We start from the raw sequence: 27,454 nt of genomic DNA, 5'->3' as shown, positions 1-27,454 counted from the left end.
AAAACACTGATACTCAAAATTGGGAATGGAAAAGAGCTAGTTTGTGTCTGTAAAATTGTGTTTTAATACGAAATACAGCTAGAAATGTTTAAATCTAATGATGAAGAGTAATAAAGTCAATGTAATTTGATACTGTACTTAAGTACTTTACTATAAAGTACTATAAATATTGACATTGTTAGCAAGTTTTTTTCATTTGAACTCCACTACATCTAATTACAGAAGAAACACAAGGCATCATCATTTCTCTTCAACTCAAAATATTTTGCCCAACCTACTACATTTCCCCAAGAAATGTCACAAGACTTGCTTTATTGTTTATTGCTGTTTTATTTATTGCTCTTTGTCAAAACATTAGCATTTGTGAAATAAAAGGATCTAGGTCTGATGTTTGGGATCACTTGGTACTTTGTCATTGAAAACAGTAAAAAATAAAACATTAAAAAAAGTAAAATGCCTGATTTTCCACCAGATGTCCACCATTGTGGGGGAAAAAAAAATAAAGCACCTCACAAGATCACATCTTTTGCAAAATAATTAGATCAGTCGTTTGATTCAATGTCCGAATATTCCCACTTTTGCTATTATTACTCATTACAGATGTGAAATGAGCCTTTAAACAGACTACCACTGCCCTACCCAACACAACCAATACCAATCATTCTCCCCTGCAGGGGTATACATTATTGACTTAGACTAAAATAAATAAAATAAACATAGAATAAATGCTTACGATAAGCATAATATTCAACAAAATTAAATCAATAACCCATAAAATAGGGATGATAATTATAATAAAGGCAGAAAATAATATTTTAAACTTGGAGCAATGGTGAGTTTTGTAGTTGTTAATACTTAAATTATATATGCTGTTAGTTTAGGTTTGTGTATGCCAGTAGCATGCTCTTAAACTACGGCAGTTATTATATTCCAAGTTTGCGACAGTGTAAATTTACAGAGACAATTAACATTAAATGCTTATTAGTGTTGGCTGAGAAAATGTATAGGGAATTGTGTATTGTTACCGTTCAGTGTAAACAATGTATCTTCAAAATTGCACAGAGAAATACAGCCTTCTCAGCTTTCAGTGTAAGTTTTTAGGGTAACTTTGGAGAATTTCTATGGGTCTGTTCATCAAGACATGTATGCTGTAATCTGTTTAAATTCTGTAAAGCTGAAAAATGACAATGGCGATATATACTTTTACTGGGTATTAACCATGTCCATGATTGTTTGCAAAAAGTTTATTTAAGTCCACTTGATTCTAGCAAATGGAAATTGTCTGGTTTTAACTTTTTATATATATAATTTTTTATTTTTATTTTTTTATCTCCTCTACAGGAAGTGTTACTCACTCCTCTTCCTTAGGTGAATTCCGGCTGCCTAATGGGAGGCTTGACTGAAGTAGTGAGGGAGATGAATACCTTTTAAATGGAGGAACAAAAATGGCTGCTGGTCTACAATTTGATGTGTATAATACTTTTTATATCTGTGTTAAAGTTACTTAGTTTGTGTATTGTACTACATATTCCTTAAGTAGTGTTGTTGTTGTTGTTGTTGTTGACAAATTATCATTGTATACTCTCGGGGGGGGGGGGGGGGGTGGGGGGATAAACCGAGTTCTTGTTGTTCTTATTAACAATATGATGGGAGTCTTTGGGTGGCCAAATTACAAAAAAAATTTAGTAACTCACAGAAAAGGAGAAATGACATGGTACAAATTATCATTGTATACTCTCGGGGGGGGGGGGCTATAAACCGAGTTGTTGTTGTTGTTGTGGTGTACAAATTATCATTGTATACTCTCGGGGGGGGAAATAAACCGATTTGTTGTTGTGTACAAATTATCATTGTATACTCTCGGGGGGGGGGAAATAAACTGAGTTGTTGTTGTTCTTATTAACAATATGATGGGAGTCTTTGGGTGGCCAAATTACAAAAAAATTTAGTAACTCACAGAAAAGGAGAAATGACATGGTACAAATTATCATTGTATACTCTCGGGGGGGGGAAATAAACCGAGTTGTTGTTGTTGTTGTTGTTGTTGTTGTTGTGGTGTACAAATTATCATTGTATACTCTCGGGGGGGAAATAAACCGATTTGTTGTTGTTGTTGTTGTTGTTGTTGTTGTGTACAAATTATCATTGTATACTCTCGGGGGGGGGGAAATAAACTGAGTTGTTGTTGTTCTTATTAACAATATGATGGGAGTCTTTGGGTGGCCAAATTACAAAAAAATTTAGTAACTCACAGAAAAGGAAAAATGACATGGTACAAATTATCATTGTATACTCCCCGGGGGGGGGGGAAATAAACCAATTTGTTGTTGTTGTTGTTGTTGTTGTGGTGTACAAATTATCATTGTATACCTTTCTTAAGAATTTTTAATAATAACAATTGCTAAAGGCACTGAAATCTCTAGCTGTATGCCCACTAGAGACATCATCTATTTCATGGGTTGGCAGCTTCCATATATTTTTTTTAAAGCATGCAGTAAGCTATTTTGAAGCATGCTCCACTAAGCATGGAGGGGTTGGGAAATATAGCACAATTAAAGCCTGAGACTGAAAATGTGGTTTCAGTGCTGACTTGCAAAGAAGAGCTACATCAATTTTGGCTTCTGTGTGTTTTCCAAATTCTTATTTGCCTCCATCTGCGGCAGGAGTTTCAAATAATTGATGTTCCTATTAGTTTGAATCAATACCACACTGCTGGTAAATCATCAGAGAGACCACTTCAGTTTCTGAATCATTTTCTCTGATTTTGCTATTTATAGGTATATGTTTGAGTAAAATGCAGAAAATGAGAAATGACTGAAATAACAAAAAAAAAACTGCAGAGCTTTCAGACCTCAAATAACGTGAAAAAAATAACAAGTTTTTTTTAAATCACAGTCGGAGCTAAGTCGGATTTGTCTGCATTAATAGCATGTTGTTACTGTCAAGCACAAAAGTAAGCTCAGCTCAATAAAGTTTTGCCGGGAGACTCAGGTGCTATGTCACTTTACTTTGACCAATTGCCAGCTTCCACCTGCCTTCAAAATAGCTCTAATCCAACCTTTTTTTAAAAAAATTCTCTTTGTCATGCTATTCTGACACAATATAAAGGAGCAACTGATAAAATCCCATTATACCAAAAATGGAGATTTTTGTCCAAAAGAGCAATAATACACACTTGCAAAATAGTTCCACCCAATAGAAAGTGTCTGATTACCATGAAATTTGGAAGAAAGATAAAGTTACAAGCAAAATGTTTGAGCAGTATGGGCACTTTTTGGTCATATTTATTGAGGTATACAATCACCCCCACTGCCCCCTGCCCACTCAGAGAGAGCAAAGCTTTCAAACTAGTGATCCTGGGATCATGTGGCAGCCCCTTAGTTCAATGGAGCACTCAGAGCCCAATTAAGTCACTGATTGAAATATAAAAAGGAGTTCTCGTAACTCTCATCTTTGTATCTATTTACGAATAAAATCCCACCCTTCTAAATGAAGAGCCAATCAGCTTACTGCTTATGTGTGACAAAGTCCTCCCTTCATGTGGAGATCTCTACAAGTGTATTAGTCAAAAATAAAATTATATTTGGTGAAAAAAGGTTTTGTCAGTTATTTAAAATTTGTTTTCATCTAGTTTACACTATTTTGGTATCTCCCCATTTATAGATATAGGAGGCTGGTCTACATTGTAGGAGCCTACAATGATGTGAAGATACAGCTCCACACTGCACAGTTCCACATGTGTTATTTTTGAGAGCTCTTTTTTATATATATAACAGAACTCCTGAAGGGGAGCATTCTGCGTCTGCGTCAGCATTTAGAGTGTAATTCTCCAGCACTGAGAGCATGACCTCTTAGCTGCCAGTCTGCTGGGTCTTGGCAGATTCCCTAGGGCAGCCTGATCTTGTCTGGACTCCTTAGTGCAGGCACACATTCTGCGTGCCCTCACTGGCCAGAGCAGCCCTGTTCACACCCCTGTTCTACTCGTTAAACAGTCTGCAGGGCTGCTGTCTCTCGCTGAGGGGGATTTTAGTCCACTCTGCTCTTTGTTTCTGTGTCATTGTGTCAGAGCTTGTGTGAGCTGACAGCTTACATTACACTCCACTATCTCAGAGCAGATGCCTGATATCAGTGATCAGTAAGTATTTTCTGGACAGCTGGTCGTTCAGTGGGACAGTAAAAGTGATTTTTGTGTCTTGTGTTAAAAAAAAAGTAGCTTTTTTACATCAGTAGTGAAGTGTTACTTTAGAAAGATAAAAAAAAAAAAAAACGTACATACATTTTTTTATATAATTTAACTTAGGAGGACCAAATCTCTTTGGGGTGCAGGAGGCTGGAGATAGCTATACTCATACAAACAGATATAAATAGCAAGTTATGCATTATTAAGAAAATACACCTAAAGTGCCCAATTACCCAACCTACTCATTAAGACTCCCCCTATCACTAGTGATGCCCCAACTTGCACTTACAAAATGCCAAATAAAGTTGATGCCAATAGAGTACTGCACTACTTAGTCAATTTTTGACAGTGTTGGTTTTATTTTAAGTTGCAACAGCAGCAAATTTCAGGACTTTGACCATTTGCTCCCAGTGTGGTTTTCATGGAAATACACTATATGGCCAAAAGTACTGAGAAACCTTTTCCATTCGATGTCTCTTCTGAAATTAAGGGCATGGAAAAGAGTTTGTCCTGCTTTTATTGGAGCTTTCTACTAGATTTTCTAATTGATCTTGGAGTATCTCTCTGAGGATTTGACTGCATTCAGCAACAAGGGGAATTGTGTTTATATCTCATATAAGTTTATATCTTATATTAGTGTTTATATGTCCAGATGAGTTTTTAAATAGCAATATGCTGCCCTGCCCTGGAATTATTGTGGAGACAACATTTTGAACATTTGGACCTGCCTTCTATTATATATGGGGACTACAGCCTTAATATATTTAGCTTTGAGGGCAGATTTGCACACTCTTGGTATTTATATCTCAGTGTTTTCATGAGGTAGAGTCACCTGGAATAGTTTTCTCAGCAGTTTGAAGTAGTTCCTGGAGGTGCTGAACAATAGTTGCTGCTTTTCCTTCACGATGTTTCAGTTTGGTTTAGGTCAGGGGATTGCGGAGGACACTTTTTTTTTTTTTTGCTAACGTACGTACTATTACTTTTATATTATTATATGATGAAAGCCATAGCTGTCAAAAAATATATTAACCCAATCCACAATGAAACCCCACACCACACCCCAACCCAAAACTTCAAAATCAGAATTGTAAGAATTAATAGCAGTGATATATTACACTGTACAAGAATATATAGTTAATTTGCTGCTGCTGCTGCTGCATGACAAGCATTTACAATATTTGTCTTCATTCACAAAAAAGTCTGACTGAATTATGTAGCAGTTGGTTTTACACATCTCTGTAGTACCAAAGATCCCCCACAGGGGTGCCCTGGAGTTCCTGTCCCTCAGTCTGTCAGTGGAGCTGTCCCTCAGTCTGTCAGTAGAGCTGTTCCTCAGTCTGTGAGTGGAGCTTTCCCTCAGCCTGTCAGTGGAGCTGTTCCTCAGCCTGTCAGTGGAGCTTTCCCTCAGCCTGTCAGTGGAGCTGTTCCTCAGTCTGTCAGTGGAGCTGTCCCTCAGCCTGTCAGTGGAGCTGTCCCTCAGCCTGTCAGTGGAGCTGTCCCTCAGCCTGTCAGTGGAGCTGCCCCTCAGCCTGTCAGTGGAGCTGTCCCTCAGCCTGTCAGTGGAGCTGTCCCACAGGCTATCAGTGCGATTGTCCCTCAGCCTGTCAGTGGAGCTGTCCCTCAGCCTGTCAGTGGAGCTGTTCCTCAGTCTGTCAGTGGAGTTGTCCCTCAGTCTGTCAGTGGAGCTGTCCCTCAGCCTGTCAGTGGAGCTGTCCCTCAGCCTGTCAGTGGAGCTGTCCCTCAGCCTGTCAGTGGAGCTGTCCCTCACCCTATAATGCACAACATTTCAGGTTAGTTTAGTATTTAAACAATCAGCAGTTTTTGGCTTTCGTACAGGTTTAAAAAGGTCAAACAGAAACAACTTTTATACGAGACCCATCAGTCTACTGTTGTGTTAAGAAAGAAAGGCAAAGAAACTGAAAAAAAGAATAGGATCATGCAAAGAGAGAACCATTTGTCCAATTAGTGTATCTTCATTTGGTTTCAGTCACACCTCTGCTTTTTACATGTGGAGAAAATAAACATGCTAATGTGAACAAAAAAGCTGACTGTAATTTTAAAGTGCATAAGCTCATTCAGGTCAGGTAAAAAGGAAATCAACACATAGTAAAGCCCACTTACAAGGAAAAGAGAAGTGAAAGCTCATTCCCTCTCAACAGCCCACTGCTTTCAGCCACACACTGAGGAGAGCACTCTCTGGGGAGATGTGATAACTCCAGACAGATGCACAATCACACCTACAACCTGCCATAATTGAAGGCGACCCTTTTGATTGGTCAGTGATTAAAGCCATCAGTACAGGTGAAGAGGTCAAACTTCTTTGCATGACTTTTATTTGACAGAGTTTTATTTTCTACCCCTCAAAGAGCAAGAAACATCTTAATGACAGCTGAACAGCTGGAGTCAATGGAGTGCCTTTTCTGGTGTTCTGAATGCAAAAGACACAAGTCCTGCTGCATAAGCTCTGCTTCAGTTGGTACAGACTGTTTCATTAGCACCGGCTAGGTCATATCGTCATCTCTTATGAAGTAACCAAAAGCTGAGAACACAATAGCATTAAAAGGGAGTGCAATATATTTGCTTTTTAGCTTGTGGGCCAACCTAGAAGAGGCCATTTTGCTTACGTGATTAGCAAACTTTTGAAATACATAAGTACAAAGACTGGTGATATCCACCAAGCTTTAGTAACGAGAGGTAATTTTATAATTAGGTTGGTTAATGCTGTGTTGTTTCATGTGAGATTGTGTATTGGCTTATACAAATGAAGCTTTATGAAGATATAACCATTACAGTGGTATGTATGTGGTTGTCAAACTCTCTTGGCACTAAAGACACTTGCTCCTTAAAGTGACAGTCAGTAGGTTTTTGGTGAGAATGCATAATTGCACAGAGCATCAAAAAGCATCGTCCAGCCTCATCAATATCACAATGTTAGCATTGCTAATTTGCTGGCTGCTGACCTCACCCAACATTGCTACTTTGGCATTAATTCTGAGCCATGTCTATAGGGACTGACTCTTTTATTTGACAGAGTTACATAATAGATGTCAGCACCTTTTTTCACAATAAAGAGCACATTTACTATTAAAATGCTATTGATAATTCTATGCAGGCATTGGAGATGCAGCAAAATCAGGTTTACAACTTTTCTTTGCTTCATAAATGTCGTTGTGATCTGACACAGAGATCACTGAATATAAAACAGCCAGGAGGAAAAACACATGACTGACAGAAAATACTTTATTGTTCGAATAGGCTGGCCTGGTTTGCTGGGCAAATTAGGCCGGCAGGGAGTCATGCAGTTCGCGACTCAAGCTCCTGCTGGGCTGATGAATTCAGGCAATCCCATACTGGCCGGAGGGATTTGCCGGTGAGCTGGTGCACTTAATGTGATCATGGCTTTTCATTGATTCTGCACGATGGACACTCAACCACAGCTGCTCTCTCGGTGGTTTTCTAAGCTGTTTAACTCTAGCTATGAATGCCCTCTAATGAGCAATAAGGACCAGTGCAACACCATTCTGCTTCTAGTGGCTGGCTATGATTTGTTGTGTGAAATCACAAACCTGGTGGAGATGAGGGGTCAAATGCCCTCCTCAAACAGAAAAGTGTTACAAAACTCTTCAGCAAAAATTTTAGAATGAACATAATTGTGACTAAATGAATTTTGAACAAGTAGGAAAGCTCAAGAATGAACAAAATATCTTTAGACTGAATTCTACTGGAAATTACAAAAGTTCTTTTCTGTCTCCTGTAAATTATTTTTTTTATATAGATTTTTACTTAACTACATATACATATACAGTACCAGTCTAAAGTTTGGACTCACCTCTTCTCAATCAATGCATTTTCTTTCTTTTGTGAGTTTTTACATTTTTACATAAAGACATTAAAACTATACATGAAAACGTAGAATAAACAAACAGAAGTACCGTTTAGGGTTTAAACCTCACGTTTTTATATTTTAAGGTGAAACGTTCATATAAGAATCCAAGTATAGTTTTATGTGGACTGACATTTCTGCATGTGTAATTCCACCTTAAATGCTACTGTGGAAAGGCATATGCTTCAGGATGAATATGCTTTTTAAGGGGTCTAAATTTTACTTTTTCAGCCATTAAGGTGGAACGGAACGTTTATATAGAAATCCCAATACAGTTGTGTTACATGGACACTAATTTCTGCCTCCACAATTCCACCTTAAATGCTGCTGAAGGTGCGTTTAGGGTTTAAACCTCACACTTTTAAGGTGATACGTTCATATAAGAATCCAAGTATAGTTTTATGTGGACCGACATTTCTGCATGTGTAATTCCACCTTAAATTCTGCTGTGGGGACGCACTGGCAATGTTAGTTACAGATATTATCTTACTTACAGCACAAGTGTTTACACCTGTGAATACTTCTGAAACTAGGTTACAAAAACAGAATTCTTTTCTATTTCAGCTAAAGCGCCGAAACACACAGTCCGTCTCTACTTACAGGAAAGGTAAGCTGCTGTTATCAAGGAAAGTTCAGATTTCTGTTTTTAAAAAATAGGGATACGTGAGGATGGGTTTGAACAAATACCTTGCCATTGGGGCCTATTACCTATTACAAAGCCCTGCATGTATTTGTCCACTATTTTAGTGATATTTTATTTTATAATATGATTCAGACTCTTCAAACTCTTATCAGAACTCTGGTAAAACTCTGTCTGGGGCATCAGGCAGTTTACTCATAACCATTTGTTGCAGTAACTTTATGTAAGAAAGTATTTTTTTAGAGGTTCAGACATATAGAAAATGTTACATTTCCTTCTATTTAACTAAGGGTTTACTTATAGATATTACACGCTTTAGCTGTTTAACAGGCCCCTAAAGATCAATCCTAGGATTAAGCAATTTTTTTTCAAAGCAAATAATCATTGTGACAATCATGAAACATCTGATATATTAATGAAGTACACAGAAAGTAGACTACATACAGTTTTAAGGAGACACATTCACGCATTTCTGCTGTTCTGTCTGGGTGTGTGGGTTCTAGCCTGGCTAATCCAAAACATTGCATGAGTTTATTGTTGGCTAGCTACTTTAGAAGATGTGCGCTAATTTTGATCAAATAATTTTAAGCAAGAAAACTACAGCTTTAGTTTTTTTTTTTGTCTTTAATGTAACAGGTACAGGTCTAGATTGTGTATGTTTTTTTGTGTTAGGAGTATATTGCCCTTTAAACAATGATTTTTTTAAAGGCACACTCTGAGCCTATGCTGTACTAGTATCCCTTTATACCCTGGTCCCCCCCTCCCTAATTGTTATCGTAGAATTCGTACCCTGGGCTGTAGCCCCCCTAAAACAGGTCTTATGATGTCCATGATGTGGAATAATTTTCTCAATAGCCTAGAGACTAGAGGAATCCTGAATATCAAATTCACTTTCATCACTTCACCTGACAGATTCAGTTCTGAAATGATGCAATGCAACACTGCATTGTGTAACAATAATGTGACTGAAATAGCAAAACTACCATTTAGATTGCAAAATGGATCCGTTTACTGTGATTTCATAAAATAATAATGAGGCTACATCAGAAGGAATACAAATGAGACAATTAGCTGATGCCCATATATTGTAGGCATGTGAGTGACACTGACATTGACTGACGGGTATATACAGTATGTATAGTGTCATATAAATCAGGCGTTCTTACCCTGTGGGTCCCAGACAGACCACCAGTGGTTCATGAAGCACCCTCTAGTGGTCTGCTGGCCCATCCTCAGGGGGAGTGAAAAACCGTTTGTGGAAAAATTTGGTATAAGCAGAAATAAAGAGCTCACATGAATAAAACACACAACTGAAATATTTAGTGAGACAATTATCTAACAAAACAGTTTTTTTTTCTGAATAAAAGAAATTAAGAAAATAGTACTATTTCTCAAAATGCAAAAAAATATTTTTTTTTATATGTTATATGTCTTTGGTTCCTGAAAGGATTGTTCCACCGTTAAATGTTACCCCTAACTGACATTAATTCGTTCAGAAACAGGGCTGTCATTCTATTTAAATATGATAAAAAATGATGATAAAAATAAAGGAATGGTGTATTAATTCAAAACATTGCATGGGTTAACTGGTGGGCTGTAAGGTTAAATAGCTTGAGAACAACAATATTTGTTGAGGAAGTGAGTAAGAGTGTTAATTGTGCTTGTGTTATGCAGTGCGCACCACCGGCTATAAATGTCCACTGTTCTATTTTGGACAAAATGCCATTGAGTTCTGTGGAAGTGCTTGAATGGATTTGTGCCGCAAAAGCTTATTTAAGGGGATGAAATGTTCATAAGAGCAGTGGCCTAGTAATCCTCTAACCACTGGCAAGCCTGAATGCCACTATACACAATGGGAGCACTCCCACATGCTCCCTTAGTGTCTAACATCTCTCTCAGAGAAAAGAGACACCACACTGTCCCTCTGCACATGACACACGGTGCTCAGCAGTGCTCCTCTAGGAATCCGGCAAAAGTTTGGCAGCAAGCAGAGGAATCTGTGTTCAACGGGCCAGTCTAAAGGGGGGGGCACTCTGCAGTTTTGGAGCGAGAGGAAAAAGCACAGGAGCTGGTTTGCACAGTCTTGGGTGTGGAAGACTTTGGTTGGCAGATGTTCCTCCAGAAAGCCACTAACAGGATGAAGATAGTCAGCCACGTGGACCCTGAGAGATTAGGCGCGGTTGGGTGGTAAACAGATTAGCCGAGAGGCTCCATCTTTAACCTTCTCACTCCTGTGACACCCATCCTCCAAGCCCACATTCACACGCACTCTCAGCCACAGGTTACAGCCTGTGCCAGAACACTCTACCGCTGCCCTCAGGGACCGAAAGTCTTCACTCCTCTGCTGCTCCTTCGCCCTCTGGTCTCTCAATGGAAACCTGGACTTGGTGTCTGTGGAAGCGTACCTCATCCCCAGTGGACCTCAGATAAGTCACTGAAGACCGCTCCCCCCTTCATCCCCAAATGACTGGCTTTGCATCCAAAAGGAAATAAAGCAGTGCATCATGCCATTGAAAACAGGACTATTCCTCATCCTGTTCTTGTTTACCCTCCAAGCCACCAGAATCAAAGGTAAGCCAGCCAGTACTCAGGGGAGAGGTCTAATGCTGTTTGCAGAATGCTGTTTGCTTGGGTTTGTTTGCGCCCTGTCGTGAAGTTTAATTGAAGCCCAGGAACTCTTTTCTCAGACTGTAAGATATAGATTATTGATTTTTTTAAGCCCGTTCTTCATAACCTACTGTTCTCCACAACTGATGGTACAAATGTGATGTTTTTGTATTATGACATGAAAACTTCTTTTTATAGTTATGTTTTAAATGATGCTATAGGATGTTTCCCAAGATATAAAGAAAGGGATGATTTGACTGGTTGTATGTTTTGTGAGCATAAGATTATATTGAGAGATTTCTTGCTCTATATATTTCTTGCTCCTTAGTGCCCCCTAGAGTATGGAAGTGGAATTTGCATTTTAGGCCACCCATAAACGCGTTAACATTTCACACACATTTATGGACAAGCTGTGAGATACAGAACCATTATTAAAAGTGAGAGAAGCATGTCATCGCTTGTTGTCAAATGAAAACATGCATCTCTGAACTGGTGTCTTTAGAGGAGAAAACTTTATTAAACTTTTTTAAATAGAAATCCATGTAAAATAAGAACAGAATGAATACATACATATTCCACTGCAGCAGTGTGGACTGAAGTAGTGTAATATATTACAGAATATGACAGAAATATTTTACCATTTTTACAGTTTTGCCCCTCCTGCTTCACCAAAGCTACACAGTGCAGTTAGCTAGCAACATGCTGAGCCTTAAATAGCAACTATGGAACTCCTACTCTCCTTAACTGCGTGAACATAAAAATGCTACATAATGTTGCTGTAACTACATAGAAAAGTGTTAAAAAAAAGAATGGAAATTCTGGTAGATAGAAGATTGAACCTGTAACCAAAGTTAGCCACACCACTTTTTGTTGCTTACACTTTTAACACCCTAAAACCCATTATTCAGTAATTGGTCCTGATGCAAAATCTATTGTACAGTATTCTGCCAGCCATCTAGTTCAACTTTTTTATGTGGAGACTTTTAGGGTTGATGAAATTGGTAATTTACTGGCAATAATGCAATTCTGAGAGTAAAGAACTAAAGTATAGGACTACACAAGACTTACATAAGGTTACCCTTTTATATGCATATGCAAAATATCCACTTTGCCAGCAGTAAAAGTGTAAAAGACTGGTGCAATATGCTCAAAAGCCTGTTGTACAATATCAAAGACCTGCGTAGAACATCTCAGGCCAGTTCCTTGTGCCCGTATTGTTCGGCTGTTATGTTTGTGCACTCCTTTCATTAGCAGAGCGAAAACAAAAGGCATTCTGTTTGTGGCCGTGTGGGACACTAATCTTTTCTGGCTTGTAGCTCCACTGTGGGGCCCTCACAGCGCTCCCCAGAATCACAGCTCATTTAGCTTCAGTGCTCTTCATGTGCTCACATGCGTACCTCAGTTGCGACTGCAGAGGCCGGAACAAACCAAGAGAATGGTCATCCACCTTCCTAATTGGCCAGTTTTTATCAAAGAGGCCATGCCATGGCTTTGATAACCATCTCTGAATATAAACAATTAGAGTGCAAGCTCAAATGTGACTATATTTCTTACCACGTGAGTGTGGATGCAAGCCAAAAATGAGAGCTGACTCATAGGGACTCCAAAAATGACTAAAGCTATTGCTGGTAGTGACCGATTCACAACAGAAAACAAATAGGAGGCAAGATTTTGATTGGATTTAGTAGCAATATTTTTACATTCTACTACCATAAGAAAAAGTGTTCTAAAGAAAAGACCATTTAATACTTTTAACCCAGTGCTGTCCTATTCAAAGCCTGCTCAGTGTTTAAATTCACATTCCTTTGCATATGGCACTAAGAAATTTAATTTATTTTCAGTTTTTACACTAAGTAAGCCTAATTGTTGGAAAATAATCAAATTAGAGTTTCAGTTCTAATATCGGTCATGCTGCTAGGCATCAATGTTTGTTTTAACACTGACATGGCTGTAACTGGCCTCACAATAATGTCAGTAAGTGTGTGTCTGTGTGAGCTTCCTCTTAATCAGGGCTTAATGTCTTAAGAATATCTCTGAAGTTTGCTGAAGTTTGCCACCTGGTCACATAATAATAGTCTTAAAATGAAGTTCCACTGATTGGACTTTGCCCTCCAGGTTTGCATAACATTATGGCAATACTGTGGAATTACTTGAAGGATAAAAAGGGCCAAGAAATTACATTATTCCTCATACAGGATGGATTCGGGGAAATAAGCTGTGACCTCGTTTCAAGAGAGTAATTCTGTCTATTCTGTCTATTCTAAACTAGAAATGTTAGTCATAATAGCGGTGGGCAAGAGATGAAACCCAATGATAGAACTATAGATAATAATAGAATAAGAAAAGCACATAAATAATGTACAGGTAATCCATCTTGAAATGCAGAATGTTTAATTTTCAGCCAAAATGTTCATTTTTGTGCATCCTAGCATAAAGTTTTACTACCTTTGCAGTCTCGCTAATCTTGCTAATCTTTTGATGGCCGCATCAACTGACATTTACACTAATGTAGAGACCAGTGCCAGAGCACGTCTTCAACAAGATCTTGCCAGCGGGAATTAGATAATAGAATTGGCATAGATTGCAATCTGGAACTCTAATTACTTTTGTAAGCAATTTGTCTTGCAGTTCAAGGTAAGAACAGCTGTGGCTTAAATCCGTTTGCAAAGCATGAATGTCCATACAGTCAATACATGTACAAACTACACATACAGTTGTGGTCAGATTTGTTTACATACACTCACCATAGACAATATTGGGTAGTGATTTTATTTATTTTTTGATTTTCTTATGTCTTGGACGTGAATACTCAAGTGTATATTAGGGGTGGGACAAAGTAATGATATTGTAATTTATAAAATTGATTTTGTTTGCGCTACATTATCAATACATGGCGTCAAATATCAATATTTTTACTAAAACATAGGCGCTTTAAACCCACAATTTGACTTACTAAAGTTATTGCTTCATTACTAAATTGTGGCACTAATCAAATGAATACGGTAAATCTGTGGTGAAGAGTATTGAAACTGACACCAATAAATCCTTAATTCCTGGTGCTTGTTTATTTAGGGGTATTTTATTCTTTTCAGTCACACCGGTACCTTTAGGTATTGTAGAGAATTGTTTTGCGATATATTGAGTATAAAAATCACAGTATTATATCATTATCATAGGCAATGAATTATGATATATTGTATCATGTATTGGTTAAAGGCAGAGGCCACATTCCATCTGTGTCCAGCACAAGTATGGTTTGTGTGGTTGGACAAAAAAAAAACTTTGAATGAAAGTTGTATGGTCAATATATGAATACTGTACTGTAAACCATCAGTTGGGCCATTTGGAGTGTTTCAATAGGACACTGACTCTAAACACACCAAATGTGGTTGTGAATGAATTAAGCAGGCTACCTTTAGGCTTTTAGTCCTTTGGAAGTATGTAATGTGCTGATGCCAGCATACCAACAAATGTATCTGAATTCTACTAAGAAGAGTGTTCAAATACCCAAAAGCATATGAGACATTGAATGCCATTCTACTAAAGAAATAGAATATATTTTGTATTACATTCATATCCACAGAGTGGATGTAAATGTCCATTCATAATTCTTTATATAGAGCATATCCTTATTTTCTGTTTTGTTGACCTGTTGGCTGTATTATTTAAACTTTCAGTACATTGCAATCTGAAAGCGCTATAGCTTCACAGATAGTATTGACTCAGTGGTTTAACATCTGTCTTTTAAAAGCTTGCCTGTGCTTTTTAAAGAACCTGATCCTTTTAACACGAATGTTCAACACACCAGTCGTAGACCTAACAGCTCTTTGTCTGTATGCAGTAATATTTGCTGTAACTAAACTGCTTGTGGAAACTGCACCCATTACACTGTAATGCATTTCTTTTGTTAGCATCTTCTTAGCATTACATGTATAATAAAGATTTTTTTTGTTGTACAACCTGTATCACAACATTTTACGGGAGATCAACAAAGCATCTGCAAAGAATTCACTGAAAGCAAAATTCAGTGGAGAGTGAATTCTATAGTGAACACAGTACGGTCATTTTAGAGAGAGTTTCTTTACACAAGACTCCAATTGCTAACGGTACAATTTCTGTAATTTCCTACTCTGATGCTATTTTTTTATGCAGACACAATCTGTCTATTCTCTATAACTGTATAAAAATAGAAAGCTACAGCATATCGATACCTTTAGTAAATAATCAATATTTTCTGCTAGTTTTTCAGGAATCTCAAAACCATGACAGGAACTGTTGTTTCACTGTTGTTAAGAGAATTGTTTATCATACAGTGAAGAAGTAATACAGAAATTTGAAAAGATTTTTTTGTAAACATTTTTATTGCAGTTTTTTGTGAGGGGATTGGGGAAAACAGGAGAAGGGAGGGAGGGAGTGGGGGTGGGGAAACTCACATACATACAGTAAGAATTCAATAGAAATATACAGAAACAGACAAAAAGAAAGGGCAGTTATGCAACATTCAGAAAACAGTTAATATTTTAACAGCCACAAATTGTACAACATTTCTAGCTAGCTGTACATATTGTTTGGCTTTTTGCAGACTAAAAACTCAAATTTATGTTTAGTGAACGTAGCAGCCATCTTGGAAAGCTATTACAATCTGAAGGTGTAGAAGATTTTATTGCAGTTGGCTATACAGCATCACGAGCAAAAAAAAAAGTACATTTTTATTATAAATTATACATGTATAATGATTTCTCTCTCTAATACACAGAGAAAGGCAGCCAGTCTTTTAGCTTAACAGACACATGCTAGTTTTCAGTTACCTCAGATTAGCTAACGCTAAGCAAGCCTTTTAAGCTTGTCTTTTAAAGTGGTTAAAGGTTGGGCTGTTTCTGTGAATATGTATGAGCTAATACCAACTGTGGGAAATAATGTTTGAGTAGTGTGTGTAAATTAACTGTTTTCTGCCACCATGCTAAGGTGAATTGCGCTGATAATGCTTGCTGCACTGCACTGGGAGAGGTAAACGCTGGAGAGGTATCATTACCAAAATAAAAAAAGGAATAATTGTCTTATTTGGTGATGTTTAGTTAATTAATAATTGCCTATAAACTCTAGGTTAGCTAGCGTTAGCTAACTATTGCACTAATACACAGAAACTGATAGGTTAGCTAACATAGCAGCTAAGTTAGTTAGTTAATGCTAGCTCTTATTGGTAGAACTTGCCTGCTGTTTTATTCTTTTCAGCTGATATTGTTCTTTGTATGATAAAATGTTTATTTTAGGGATTTGATTTGTATGTTTATGCCAGCAGTACAACATATAAAAGCTTTTCAAAATGAAGCCACAAAATGTTTAAGTACAATGAACATTATTGTTTTATTCTATAAACCACGGACAACATTTATCCCAAATTCCAAATAAAAAAATGTCATTTAGAGCATTTATTTGCAGAAAATTAGATAATGCAAAGAAAACAAGTTCATGTTCATAGAGTTCTATTTCTAAAGATTTCAGAAATCAATATTTGGTGAAATAACCCTGGTTTCTAATCACAGTTTTCATGCATCTGGGCATGTTCTCCTCCACCAGTTGGAATGAGTTGAAAGTTTCATTTTCTTTTCGACTGACTTGGCAGATCCAGTATTCAGTATATCTTATCTTCATCTTTGATTTTGTCACCCATTATCAGTGGTTGTATTGTTCCTTCTATTTTTCATTTGTGGTTAGTGTGTTCTTTCAAAGATTTGATAGTGGTGTATATTGCAAACTGTGGTCCTTTAAAAAAATACAATTGTTAACATATTCCATTGCTTTATTCTTGATAAGGTTAATAATAGGCACTAGGTATTTTGATACGGTCCAATCTGACCCCTTTGAAAAAAGTTTTAATCAGAACTTCACTATGGAGAGAAAACATAACAAAAATAAAACAACACTTTGTCTTGTTGGCAGATCTTAGAAGCAACGATATCTCAGGAATCAGAAATGTCAGATACAGGCATTTCCTTGGGGCAACACGACCAGTACGACAGATACCCGCTGCACGAGTCTCAGTCGACCAGAGCAGGCAGCATCGAGAAAAGAGATCAGCGCTGTTCAGCACAGGGGTGAAAGTGTGTCCTCAGGAGAGCATGGCAGAGGTCATCTCCAGTCACAAAGCCTACTACAAACTGAGAGGTAGGACATCTCTCACTGCACCCCTTGAGGGACTGAGAACACAAAGTTTGGGCCAAATTTGGCCCCCTCATAAATCATAATTAACTTCCCGTCATCATCTGGGAGTCTTCTGAGAGAAAAGACAGCATCAGGGAAAAATATATAAATATTATAAAGAAAAAAGCCTGAGAGCCAAGAGAGATAAAAGTATTCAAACGGAACGATCCTTGTCTCTTTGTTTGCCTTTCAGATATTTTGTTTACTTTGATGTTTCCTTAGATCAAAGTTAATGAGGCACTCTTGGAGAGAAACAAAAAGAGGTCTAATTTAAGTTCATTTAATGCCCCCAAAATATTGGAACAGTGACTGCCTGGTTATTTGGCAAACATCCAAAATAATTTTTCTGACTTCAAAAGAAGTGTTTTACATAATGATGATCATGACACATTAAAAAGAATACAGCATAGATTAGATATAACATTATATATGTTTGTCTCTATACACTCATTTAAAGAAGTAGTTACTTCTTACCAAGAAGTTTGTGCCAGAAGTGTCGCATGTTGCATTGCAGTACTGTTCACAATAATAAAGGGGTTGGTCTGGCAATGTGACTGGCCATGTAATAGTGTCTCTCTTTTAAGGCATGGTCTTCAGTGTGTGGACGAGCATTGTCCTTTTGGAATAGTGCCACCAAAGCTTGTGTTAAAAAAAGGTAGGGAAACTGGTTGCAGGACCTCATCAGGGTTCTTTCGGTCATGAAAAGCCTGGAAAAGTCAAGGAATTTGAAAATAGCAATTTCCAGGCCTGGATAAGTTTTGGAAAAATAAAAAAAGCATGGAAATTTGCATACAACTCCTTGTGTTTCAGTTTAGTGATGTAGAAAATCCATACATCAGTTCAGAGTTAATTCAATAATTTAGCCCTACACATTGGAGCTCTCAGAATCTAACACACATTTTATTATTAAATATTCATTTTAAATCAGATTCATTTTAGGCCTACTGCAATGAATTTTATTTGTAGTTTAAGTTTTTTGCTTTTATTGTCCATGTCTGCACTGATGTTTAAAAAAATGTATGGTCATGAAAATGTGCCTTTAGGTCATGGAAAAGTCATGAAAAAAAAAAAAAAAAAAATGTATTGGTTAAAACGTGTATGAACCCTGCAACATCAACAATAACAACAAACTGTCGATCTTGACTCTTCATCACATCCCGACTCCACACATGAATTTATCGGTCGCCATTCCGTCTGGCAATATGTTTTGGGTGCAACTAGTTTTTGATGATGAATGTGTATATATAGATTAGATGGCACTGTACATTAGATGGCACTATTTACTGTAAATATCACATTGTATCATCTTGGCTGAAACTAAACTAAGAGTAAACTAAAGATTTTTTTTTTCTTCGTCAATAAACAGTCTGCCAAGAAGCAGTATGGGAAGCTTTCCAGATTTTTCTGGACAGAGTACCAGACACTGTGGAATACCAACAGTGGGTATATGCCTGCCAGAGGGACTCTCTATGTGTGGACGACTTGGCCCGAAACTTCAGCAGCACCCAAGAACACCTTGATATGGTGGCTAAGGTGAGAATAATCCACATCCATAAACGGATAATAAGCACAGTTTGACTTTACTCCTATGAAAACGTTCCACTTACTGTGTTGTTTCTTCATGTTATTCCCAGCAAGTGAGTTCTCAGGAGGAACTGGAGAGGTAAGCATCCAGCCAGCATTTACATTACAGTTCACATGCTTCAGGCATCAGTCAGCAAGTGAGATTGCGAGTTCCTGAACCCATTTGACTAGCCTTGTAAAACAAAGCAACACTGCTTTCTATGGGGAAAAAGCCAGAGTTTTTTTTTTCTGGCCCAGAGTTTCAGTGAAAAAAAAAAAAGTCCAAATTTTATAGAATCCTATCCAATACAAATGAATCCTGAACAAAATATGCAGTCAACCCTGACAGACTGTGAACAACAAAACAAAACAATACAACTACACCAAACTACATCAAATGCTTATGGTTGATGGTCATGTTCTTTCCTCTCCCCAGTGCCCTTGCCACACCATCGGCACCAGGCGAGAAATGTAAGCCCCTGCCAATTTTCTACGTTTATTTTTTTGCTCATTATTGCAAAACACTATTAGCAGTGTATTAGGTAACTAATGTTTTATTTTTTTATTTTTTATTTATTTTTTTTCCAAAATTTCAGGTTCCAAGACTCCTGGAGAGCTACTTGTTATGGGATTAGATCTGGTAGGTGGAAAAAAAGAAACAAGCACGATGCAAAGGTTTGGGCAGCCCAATAGATTGAATTTTTTTTAAGAATGTTCACCAAGGTCTTGGACCTCTTAATTTGTTTAATAGGCCTATGACATGTTCACGGTCAGGAAGAACCAGGTGATGCAAGCTTGATACGTACTTTGCGAGAATGAGAGATTTTTCATTTAATGATTCTGTACTGGAAATCACTGCATATGCTCAGGAACATTTAATCTTTTGGAAAATAAGTAATCTTTTACTGGTATTTACCTGAGTATTCACAGTGACTCACAGTGATTCTGACCAATACTGCCCAAATTATTGCATACTACTGTATATACAATAGATTATGTTTTTATGAGATAGTGTACATGATATATTATTAACTATGGTATAGTGCAATATGTAATATGTAATTTATTATTGCATACATAATGTATTATGGTATGTAATTTATTCTGTATTATACTATGCAATATATGTTAAAGAGTGGTGAATAAGAATGTCGCCTGACTTGTTGTTGTCTGAAGACTGGAACTGCAGCCCCTGTCCCTGCAGAGCTGGTGGAGCACATAATAGAGTTTAGCGTGACCGTGGTGGACCCAGGTTACAGCGACTTACTGAGAGACCCTGACAGCTTACAGTATCAGGACGTCAGCCTTAACCTTCACGAGCAGGTAAGGTATTTTTTTTAACCACAGACTGACATATGTACAGCATGCTGAACATATAGGATTTATCTTCTGGGTAGAAGCTGACTAGCAGGTGCTCAGCAGTTAGACTTTATCAGTTTTTTATTGTAGTAATGGGTATTTTTTAAAATCCTTTTGAATGTACAAAACCTATAGAAAGTATATTAGAAAAGTATACATATACATTTTCCCACCTTAATGTTTATTTTCACTTTTTATTTCCTGTCATTCATACATCCACATTATAATTGCAAGCTGCATGACAGGGTGGACAATTAAAAAAAAAAAAAAGAAAGAAAGAAAGAAAAAAAAAAATCCTGAACTTTGATAATCCCTAGTTTTTTTTCATTAATGTTTCCAATTTGAGTTCTTTAGGACGAGTAAAGTAACCAAAATGGTACAAAGTCTATTGAGCTTAACTGGTAGAAAAGTAAGCAGTAAATAGCCAAGGCTTTCCAGTAATAAAAAATAAAAAATGTACTGTACATTTTGATTTCCTAAAATGATTGTAATTACTGTGAAATTTTACCACCAAAGCTTAAGCTTTTAAATCAGCTAAGTGTGACAGTAAGACAATTGACAGTGACAGTGAGAAATAGTATGTGAAATTAATGTTAGTTATTCAGAATTCCTGCAGCAAAAAAAAGTGTCTTTAGTCCCTTGAAAAGAAACCAGTATGGAGGTGTGATGTCTTGGACAAGTTTGATAATATATTGAAAAATAAGTAAATTAATAATAATTGAAAAACAATTGGCTCATTTAACCACATAAAGAAAATGTACAGAATGTACAAAAAGTGTCATTTAAATTGAAGATAAATGTTTATCTATGTTCCTGTTTATTCAGAATAATTCTAGGAAAATGTGGTGTTAACACAGTGTTTGTGTGAAATGTAAACAACTATGCTGTGGACACAAAAGGCACGTTAAATTAATATTGACCCTTATGCTTGACATTTAGCGGTATCACAAGCTCCTTTAGTCACAAGTTTAACATTCTTTATGATTCTGCTAAACACTTACTGAATAGTGAGTTTGTGCGGAACAGAACATCAGCACTGGTGTTTACTACATGGGCATGGCACTGCTAAACCAGAAATGAGCTTGGAGTTTAAAAGGAGCTTACCGTAAAAGGGGTCAAAAATGGTAAAGCCAGTTAAGAATTGGGAAACTTCAAAAGCTCTTATGGGATTTGCAAAAATAGGGCTCTAACCCTAGTGTATGATTCTGTGCCAACAGGAAAATATCAATAGTCAAAAGCCTATGCAACCAACACAGTCAACAACCTAGCAATGCCATAGCAGCAAAATAAACTACCATATCTACCACCTAAAATACCCAGTCAATTATATTGCCTCAATATATAGCTACCACTTAGCAACCTCATAGCAAATACCTGGGATATCATAGCACAAACTTAGCAACTACCTAGCAACACCATAGCAGGCACTTAGCAACACCACAGCAACCAGTAGGCACACTCTAAAGAAACCACTTGGAATACCATATCAACCTCATAACATCCTAACTGCTTGGAAATGAGGGAGCACTTTAGCTTTAGTTTTTTTTTTTTTGTTTTTTTTTTTAAGAAAATGCACATTATTATTATTATTATTATTATTATTATTATTATTATTATTATTATTATTATTATTCCTACAAAATAGCATAAAAGAGTCACATTTTCATTTTTGACCCAAGTCATGCTGAAAGATATTCATTTACCCCTCTGCAGATGCTGCAAATTTTCAGCAAACTTCCTGGGTTTAAGGAGATTCGGCTGCTGGGATTCCAGTGAGTTTGAACTGTAGGATTCATACAGATATCACACTTCACTGAACTTGAAAATTGACTTTTTGGATGGGTAGTGCTCTTTCACAGGTGCAAGCTGAGGTACAAATAGTTCAGGAAATACACCAAGTGTGCCAATTAGGCCATATGCAAAAGCAACTACACCAATACCCATGAAATCTATTGCATATTGATACTGCAGCAAAGCAGAAGTATTTGCTTTTGATATTATTATTAACCAACTCAAGAATTCTCAAGAATTATGGAAATGTCTTGACTATAATTGCTCTTTCTGAAATGCACTCAAATCTAAAAAAAAAAAAATAGATGCACTCTGAAGCAAGTGTCTGACTGCAGTGCTATTCGGAATGAAGAATGAAAGTTACCGGGAACAATAATTGATTATATTTAGACTGATATAGGCAATATATGGTACTGTGTATGGTAATCAACTCTATGCATCAAAATCAACAAAATATGCATGAATATGCAAGCTGGATGGGATGGATTATCAACGGATAAGGCACTTCTACATTCCGTATTCCATACATATGTTACATACTACTTTTCTATACGTCATATAGGGGTGGGCAATATTATATCATATACAATATATTGTGACACAGAAATATCATGATATTAAAAATCCATATCGTGATAATAGGGCTGTTCTGTCTTAAAAGTAGTCTATTATTTACTGTGAAGCTTTAGGTGTATTTATTGTATAATTGTTTTAGTTTGCAGTTTATATGCATGCACTAAATATTCTGCAATATTATTTGCTGCATTGTATTATTTTATGCTATATTATTTATTTTGCCACATTATGATTATACTGTTATACTATTATACTATATTCCTGAAATGAATGAATTATTTTAGTCTTCCTATATCTCCAAGTATATAATTATCGCAAAAATACCCTGATATATCGTGATATTATTTTAGAGCCATATCGCCCACCCCAATGTCATATTATGCTGGTCATTTTTGTCTTCCATCTCAAATAGCATTTCAATCCAACACATCCTTCTGGGTGCAACAATTTTTTTATGAAGAGTGTAACAAGAAATCATTATTTATAACCTGAAATGAATATTTATATAGTGATCTATTATTATCACTGATTAACATGCAATCGTTCTTTCTCTACATAAACAAAATAACTGTGGAGATCTGGAGGTGGTACAGTGCGCTACGCTGTGGTGTTTGAATTAGAAGAGGACACTACAGAAGCAGCCCTAAAGGATATGGTGGCAAAGGCCCTGAGTGAGGATAAGGCCCTGCCTTTGGACCTTCATTCCCTCAGTTTTGAACCAGGTATAGAAATGTGAAAGTTACAGAAAGTAGCCTTTAGGTGGAATACAAATGCATATCGTAATATGTATGTACTTTACAGAGAGACCACAAGACCACATAAGGTATTTACCTGGGGGCATCATTACACGACCTACAGTGGCCATCTCAGAAGAAAGTTCTGTGGCCACTAGCATCTCCATGAGCGATGCAGCTTCTAATGGAACACCAGGGAAGAGGGATGAGGAGACAGCGGAGGGCACTACACAGGAAATATTCAAAGGTTTGCCTCCAGAGACTACATTAGCAGGCACAACCGAGCGACCCCCTCCCGACACAACGGGACACTCGCAGCTGGAGGAGGAAAAGCTGATCACAGAGAACACTCAAATAGCTGAAGGTAATGCCTTATTTATGTTTGCAGTAGAGTGTAATACAAACTCAGATGCTTATTTCCCCTGAACATAGAACACTATATGCCCTATATGTGGACAAATTACAGTGACTGCCAAAAGTTTTACAAGGTTTTTCATCATTTTAAAAATACACTTATGTAAATGCATATGTCTGAATGAATGCTTTTAACTAGGGCATTGTATGTCTTCAGAAAAGGGGTTATAGTGCATAAATAAATTGATTTTAATTGTCCATTCCTGAAATTAGCCTTGATTAGCTTTTTTTTTTTTTTGTGTTTCCGTTCCAACTTAAATGCTTAAATGCTGCAGCCCCTGACGTCTGTTGCACCATTTAAGGTGAAACAGGAAATTTAGTTAGCTAGCTAACTACTGAGACAACCAACTAGCAATCTGTTTTAAACTTATGAAGAATTCAGACATAAAACATTGAAACTACACATTAAACAATGGTAATATTGGGCTAATTGTCACTTTTAACAAGAAAAATATTTACATTTGTGGAATTCTTTGGTTGCTTGTTTCGCCATCTTACCAGTGATTCTCATACCCCTCGGGTTGAAGTGTGAATCTGAAAAATCTCCATATGTAGGGCTAATAAGCCCTATCCCTTCCCCCTCCAGCCTAACAAGAACAGACACCCCTACCCCTTGGCGTGCAAACGCAAAACAGAGGGGTAGGGGTAAGGGGTAGGGCCAAGGGGTGAAATGGAATTGGGCCTAAATCTCTAAATCCTAATCTTCCCAACATGTACAGGCTGTTACTTAAGGTTAGAGGTGTTGGAATAGTATGTTTAATGAATGCGACAATTAGATGTCCACATTTTATGCATGTTCTAATATACTGTCTCATATTACTGCTTTGTTTTAAAGGACCTAAGAAGAACACTACTTTGGATTACCCTTCAAAACCATCTGAATCTCAAAACGATCTTGTAAATGAAATTTTCTTCACAGCTGCAACACCAAACTTAAATTCCTTTGAAGCTGTAACTACTTCAGATCAGGTCGGTTCATCAGCTATGCCGTCCACAGAGGTCCCTTCAGAAGTAGCTATAAGAGGTGATGTTATTGGACCTATGGATATTCCTTCAGAAGCTCCATCCTTGGAACCTCCTGAATCCAATAGCCCACTAGACAGCCCTGATGTAGTTAGTGAAAGTGAACCTAGTGAGACAGAGTTCCCATTACCACCTAGCACTACAGAGAACACACAGCCAATAGAGCCTCCACCAGTACTTGCCACACCTAATCCAGTTCCTCCTGTAGACATACCCTCTGTCTCCTCGGTATTACCAGTAATTCCTGAGAGCGATCAACCAGAGAGGATACCAGATAGTGACATAAACATGCAGGAGGACGTAGAGCAGACAGAGGAGGAAACAGACACCAGTGACAATCAAGACTACGGTGGAGGATTCGAGGCAGATGAGCACCCACAGTCCTCAGCTCCTGATATCGCTGCCAGTCATGCCAGAGACCTGGTAGTGTTTTTTAGTTTGCGAGTGACCAACATGGTCTTTTCAGAGGATCTTTTCAACAAGAGCTCTCCAGAATACAAATCACTGGAGAACACTTTTCTCGAACTGGTAGGTCAACTCACTATAATCTTTAATTATCTTGTTTTGCATGCCTTGTTGTTTTTTATTTACTGTTAGCACAAGCCTTGCTGGATGAGATTTTATTTTTTTTTGTGATATTGCTTTATTTTTCTACAAAGGTTTATTTATTTTGAATACACTAAGGAACAACATAAGTCTAGAAAGTGATAAAATACAGTATGATTTTCATCTTTTCAATGAACTGGTTATTTATTTTGTTGTTTATTTAAACTAGAGGCAAATCCCAGAACCTGAAAACTTGCCAAAGCCAGAGGTATCCAATAAACAGACTGAGAGGGAACAGAGGACATTAGCCTCAATACCGGTACCTCTATAGAAAAAGTGTCTTTCATTAATCATTCGTAGTGATTAATCTTAGATTTGTGTTTACTAACAACTATAAGTAACTTCTTGACCTCAGTTCAGATTACTTCTTCCTTAACCATCATTAATCAATGCTAATAATTTTCAACTACAAGACATTAGCCATTATTTTTCTTTCATTTTCTTTTCTTTTTACACACACAAATGCCTTATATACTTATTGCTAAGGATCTCAAGTGTTAGTATGTTAGGATTTCTGGGAAGTCATGGGGGGGGGGGTCACTGTTGTTTTCATTTCTTACAGATTAAAGTTTTAAATGTTATATGGTGTGTATTATTTTGAAGATAAGAAAAAGCTTCAGATGGTTCTTTTAAGCGGTGCATATAAGAACTGATCTTGGATGTAAAATGAAGCACACTTGTAATAGTTGAGTGTGAAAAACACTTTGAGTGGTTGTAAGTACTTTGTCGTGATGTAAAGGTTCTTTAGGGGCAGTGCTGTTAGCAGTTAGTCAGCTACAGAATAAGACTTTACTCTCTGGTTTTATCATCAGTGCTCAGCTTAGTTATTGCTAGTTTTAAAACAGCTGTACTGAGCTCTTTGTTACTTTCTGACCTTCAGAACCCCACACCACCATAGTTTAACTGTAAGTGGAGTTTCAGTCAAAGATTGCACTGTTCTGTGGTGAGCAGAATGTAAACTATAATGCTAACTAAGTAAAGCCTTCTGATTAGCTCTACTAAACAGTTTTTAAAGGTCCAGTTAAACAATAGCTCAGAATTTTATGTTATTGTAGCCATGTAGACCTGCGCAGTTTACACAAATCCCAGTAATACTGCGATAATATTTTGACACAGTATGAAAAATATAGATTCCGCCCAACCCTACTTCACATTAACAAGGTTCTTTTTAGAATCAAACATGGTCATTCTATGATATAGCTCAAATATTCCTCTGAAGCACTTTTATTTTTAAGAGTATATATTATCAATCTTTCTATATTTTTATAATTTTCTATGTTGTTGATTAATATTTAAGACATTGGAACTATGAAGGAACACTTGTGGAATTATGTTGAAACAAAATTATTAAACAAACCAGGATATGTTTTATACTTTAGATTCCTTGAAGTAGAACTTTTTGCTTTAATGACTGATAGTTTTCTCCTGAAATGGTTTTTCAATGGTCTTGGTTGAGTTCCTAGAAATGCTGAGCACTTGTTGGCCAAAGTTTAAGTATGAATTTATTTCCAAAAAACAGAAATTACTTGAGACGCATCCTCCACCAAGTGGTTGCAATGTAGAGGTATGTTGTATGTTGAATAATTTATAAAATATGTTAATTAGGCCTTTTCCACTTTTTTAATATATATTTTTACACATTCTTTACTACACAATTCCATATGTGTTTCTTCATACACTTCTTTGGGAATAGTCTCTCGTGAATGGCTTCTACTTCTGTGGGAATTGTGTCTGGTGAATGGCTTCTACTAGTTTTCCCTAAGTTGTGTCATCCTGAATGGGTCAGTGATTTGATGAACTGTCTAAGAAGCTTATGATCAGTAGGTCGGGCAGCAAAGTGACTCTTTTGTGGACAATCATGAAAAAACTTTTGTGAA

General features: G+C 37.0%; 1 protein-coding gene across 3 annotated transcripts in view; it reads left to right on the top strand.

Annotated features, from left to right (window-relative positions):
• Positions 1-10,578: 10,578 nt before the first annotated feature.
• Positions 10,579-27,454, top strand: part of impg1b (interphotoreceptor matrix proteoglycan 1b) — a 27,542-nt gene continuing 10,666 nt past the window's right edge. The window contains exons 1-12 of one of the 3 annotated variants that reach the window (XM_049463756.1): positions 10,579-11,274; positions 17,251-17,475; positions 18,878-19,044; positions 19,146-19,174; positions 19,511-19,545; positions 19,671-19,714; positions 20,251-20,397; positions 22,147-22,205; positions 23,377-23,522; positions 23,602-23,898; positions 24,784-25,499; positions 25,747-25,836. In XM_049463756.1, coding sequence (XP_049319713.1) covers positions 11,208-11,274; positions 17,251-17,475; positions 18,878-19,044; positions 19,146-19,174; positions 19,511-19,545; positions 19,671-19,714; positions 20,251-20,397; positions 22,147-22,205; positions 23,377-23,522; positions 23,602-23,898; positions 24,784-25,499; positions 25,747-25,836 — 2,022 coding nt within the window. In that variant the 5' untranslated portion in view covers positions 10,579-11,207. The remainder of the gene's footprint in view (positions 11,275-17,250; positions 17,476-18,877; positions 19,045-19,145; positions 19,175-19,510; positions 19,546-19,670; positions 19,715-20,250; positions 20,398-22,146; positions 22,206-23,376; positions 23,523-23,601; positions 23,899-24,783; positions 25,500-25,746; positions 25,837-27,454) is intronic. The other 2 variants (XM_049463758.1, XM_049463757.1) reach the window with 2 other exon arrangements.

The sequence above is a fragment of the Astyanax mexicanus genome, chromosome 14 (assembly GCF_023375975.1).
Source record: "Astyanax mexicanus isolate ESR-SI-001 chromosome 14, AstMex3_surface, whole genome shotgun sequence".
NCBI lineage: Eukaryota > Metazoa > Chordata > Actinopteri > Characiformes > Acestrorhamphidae > Astyanax > Astyanax mexicanus.
The sequence above is the reverse complement of the archived record's forward strand: the minus strand, read 5'-3'. Positions and strand labels throughout refer to the sequence as shown.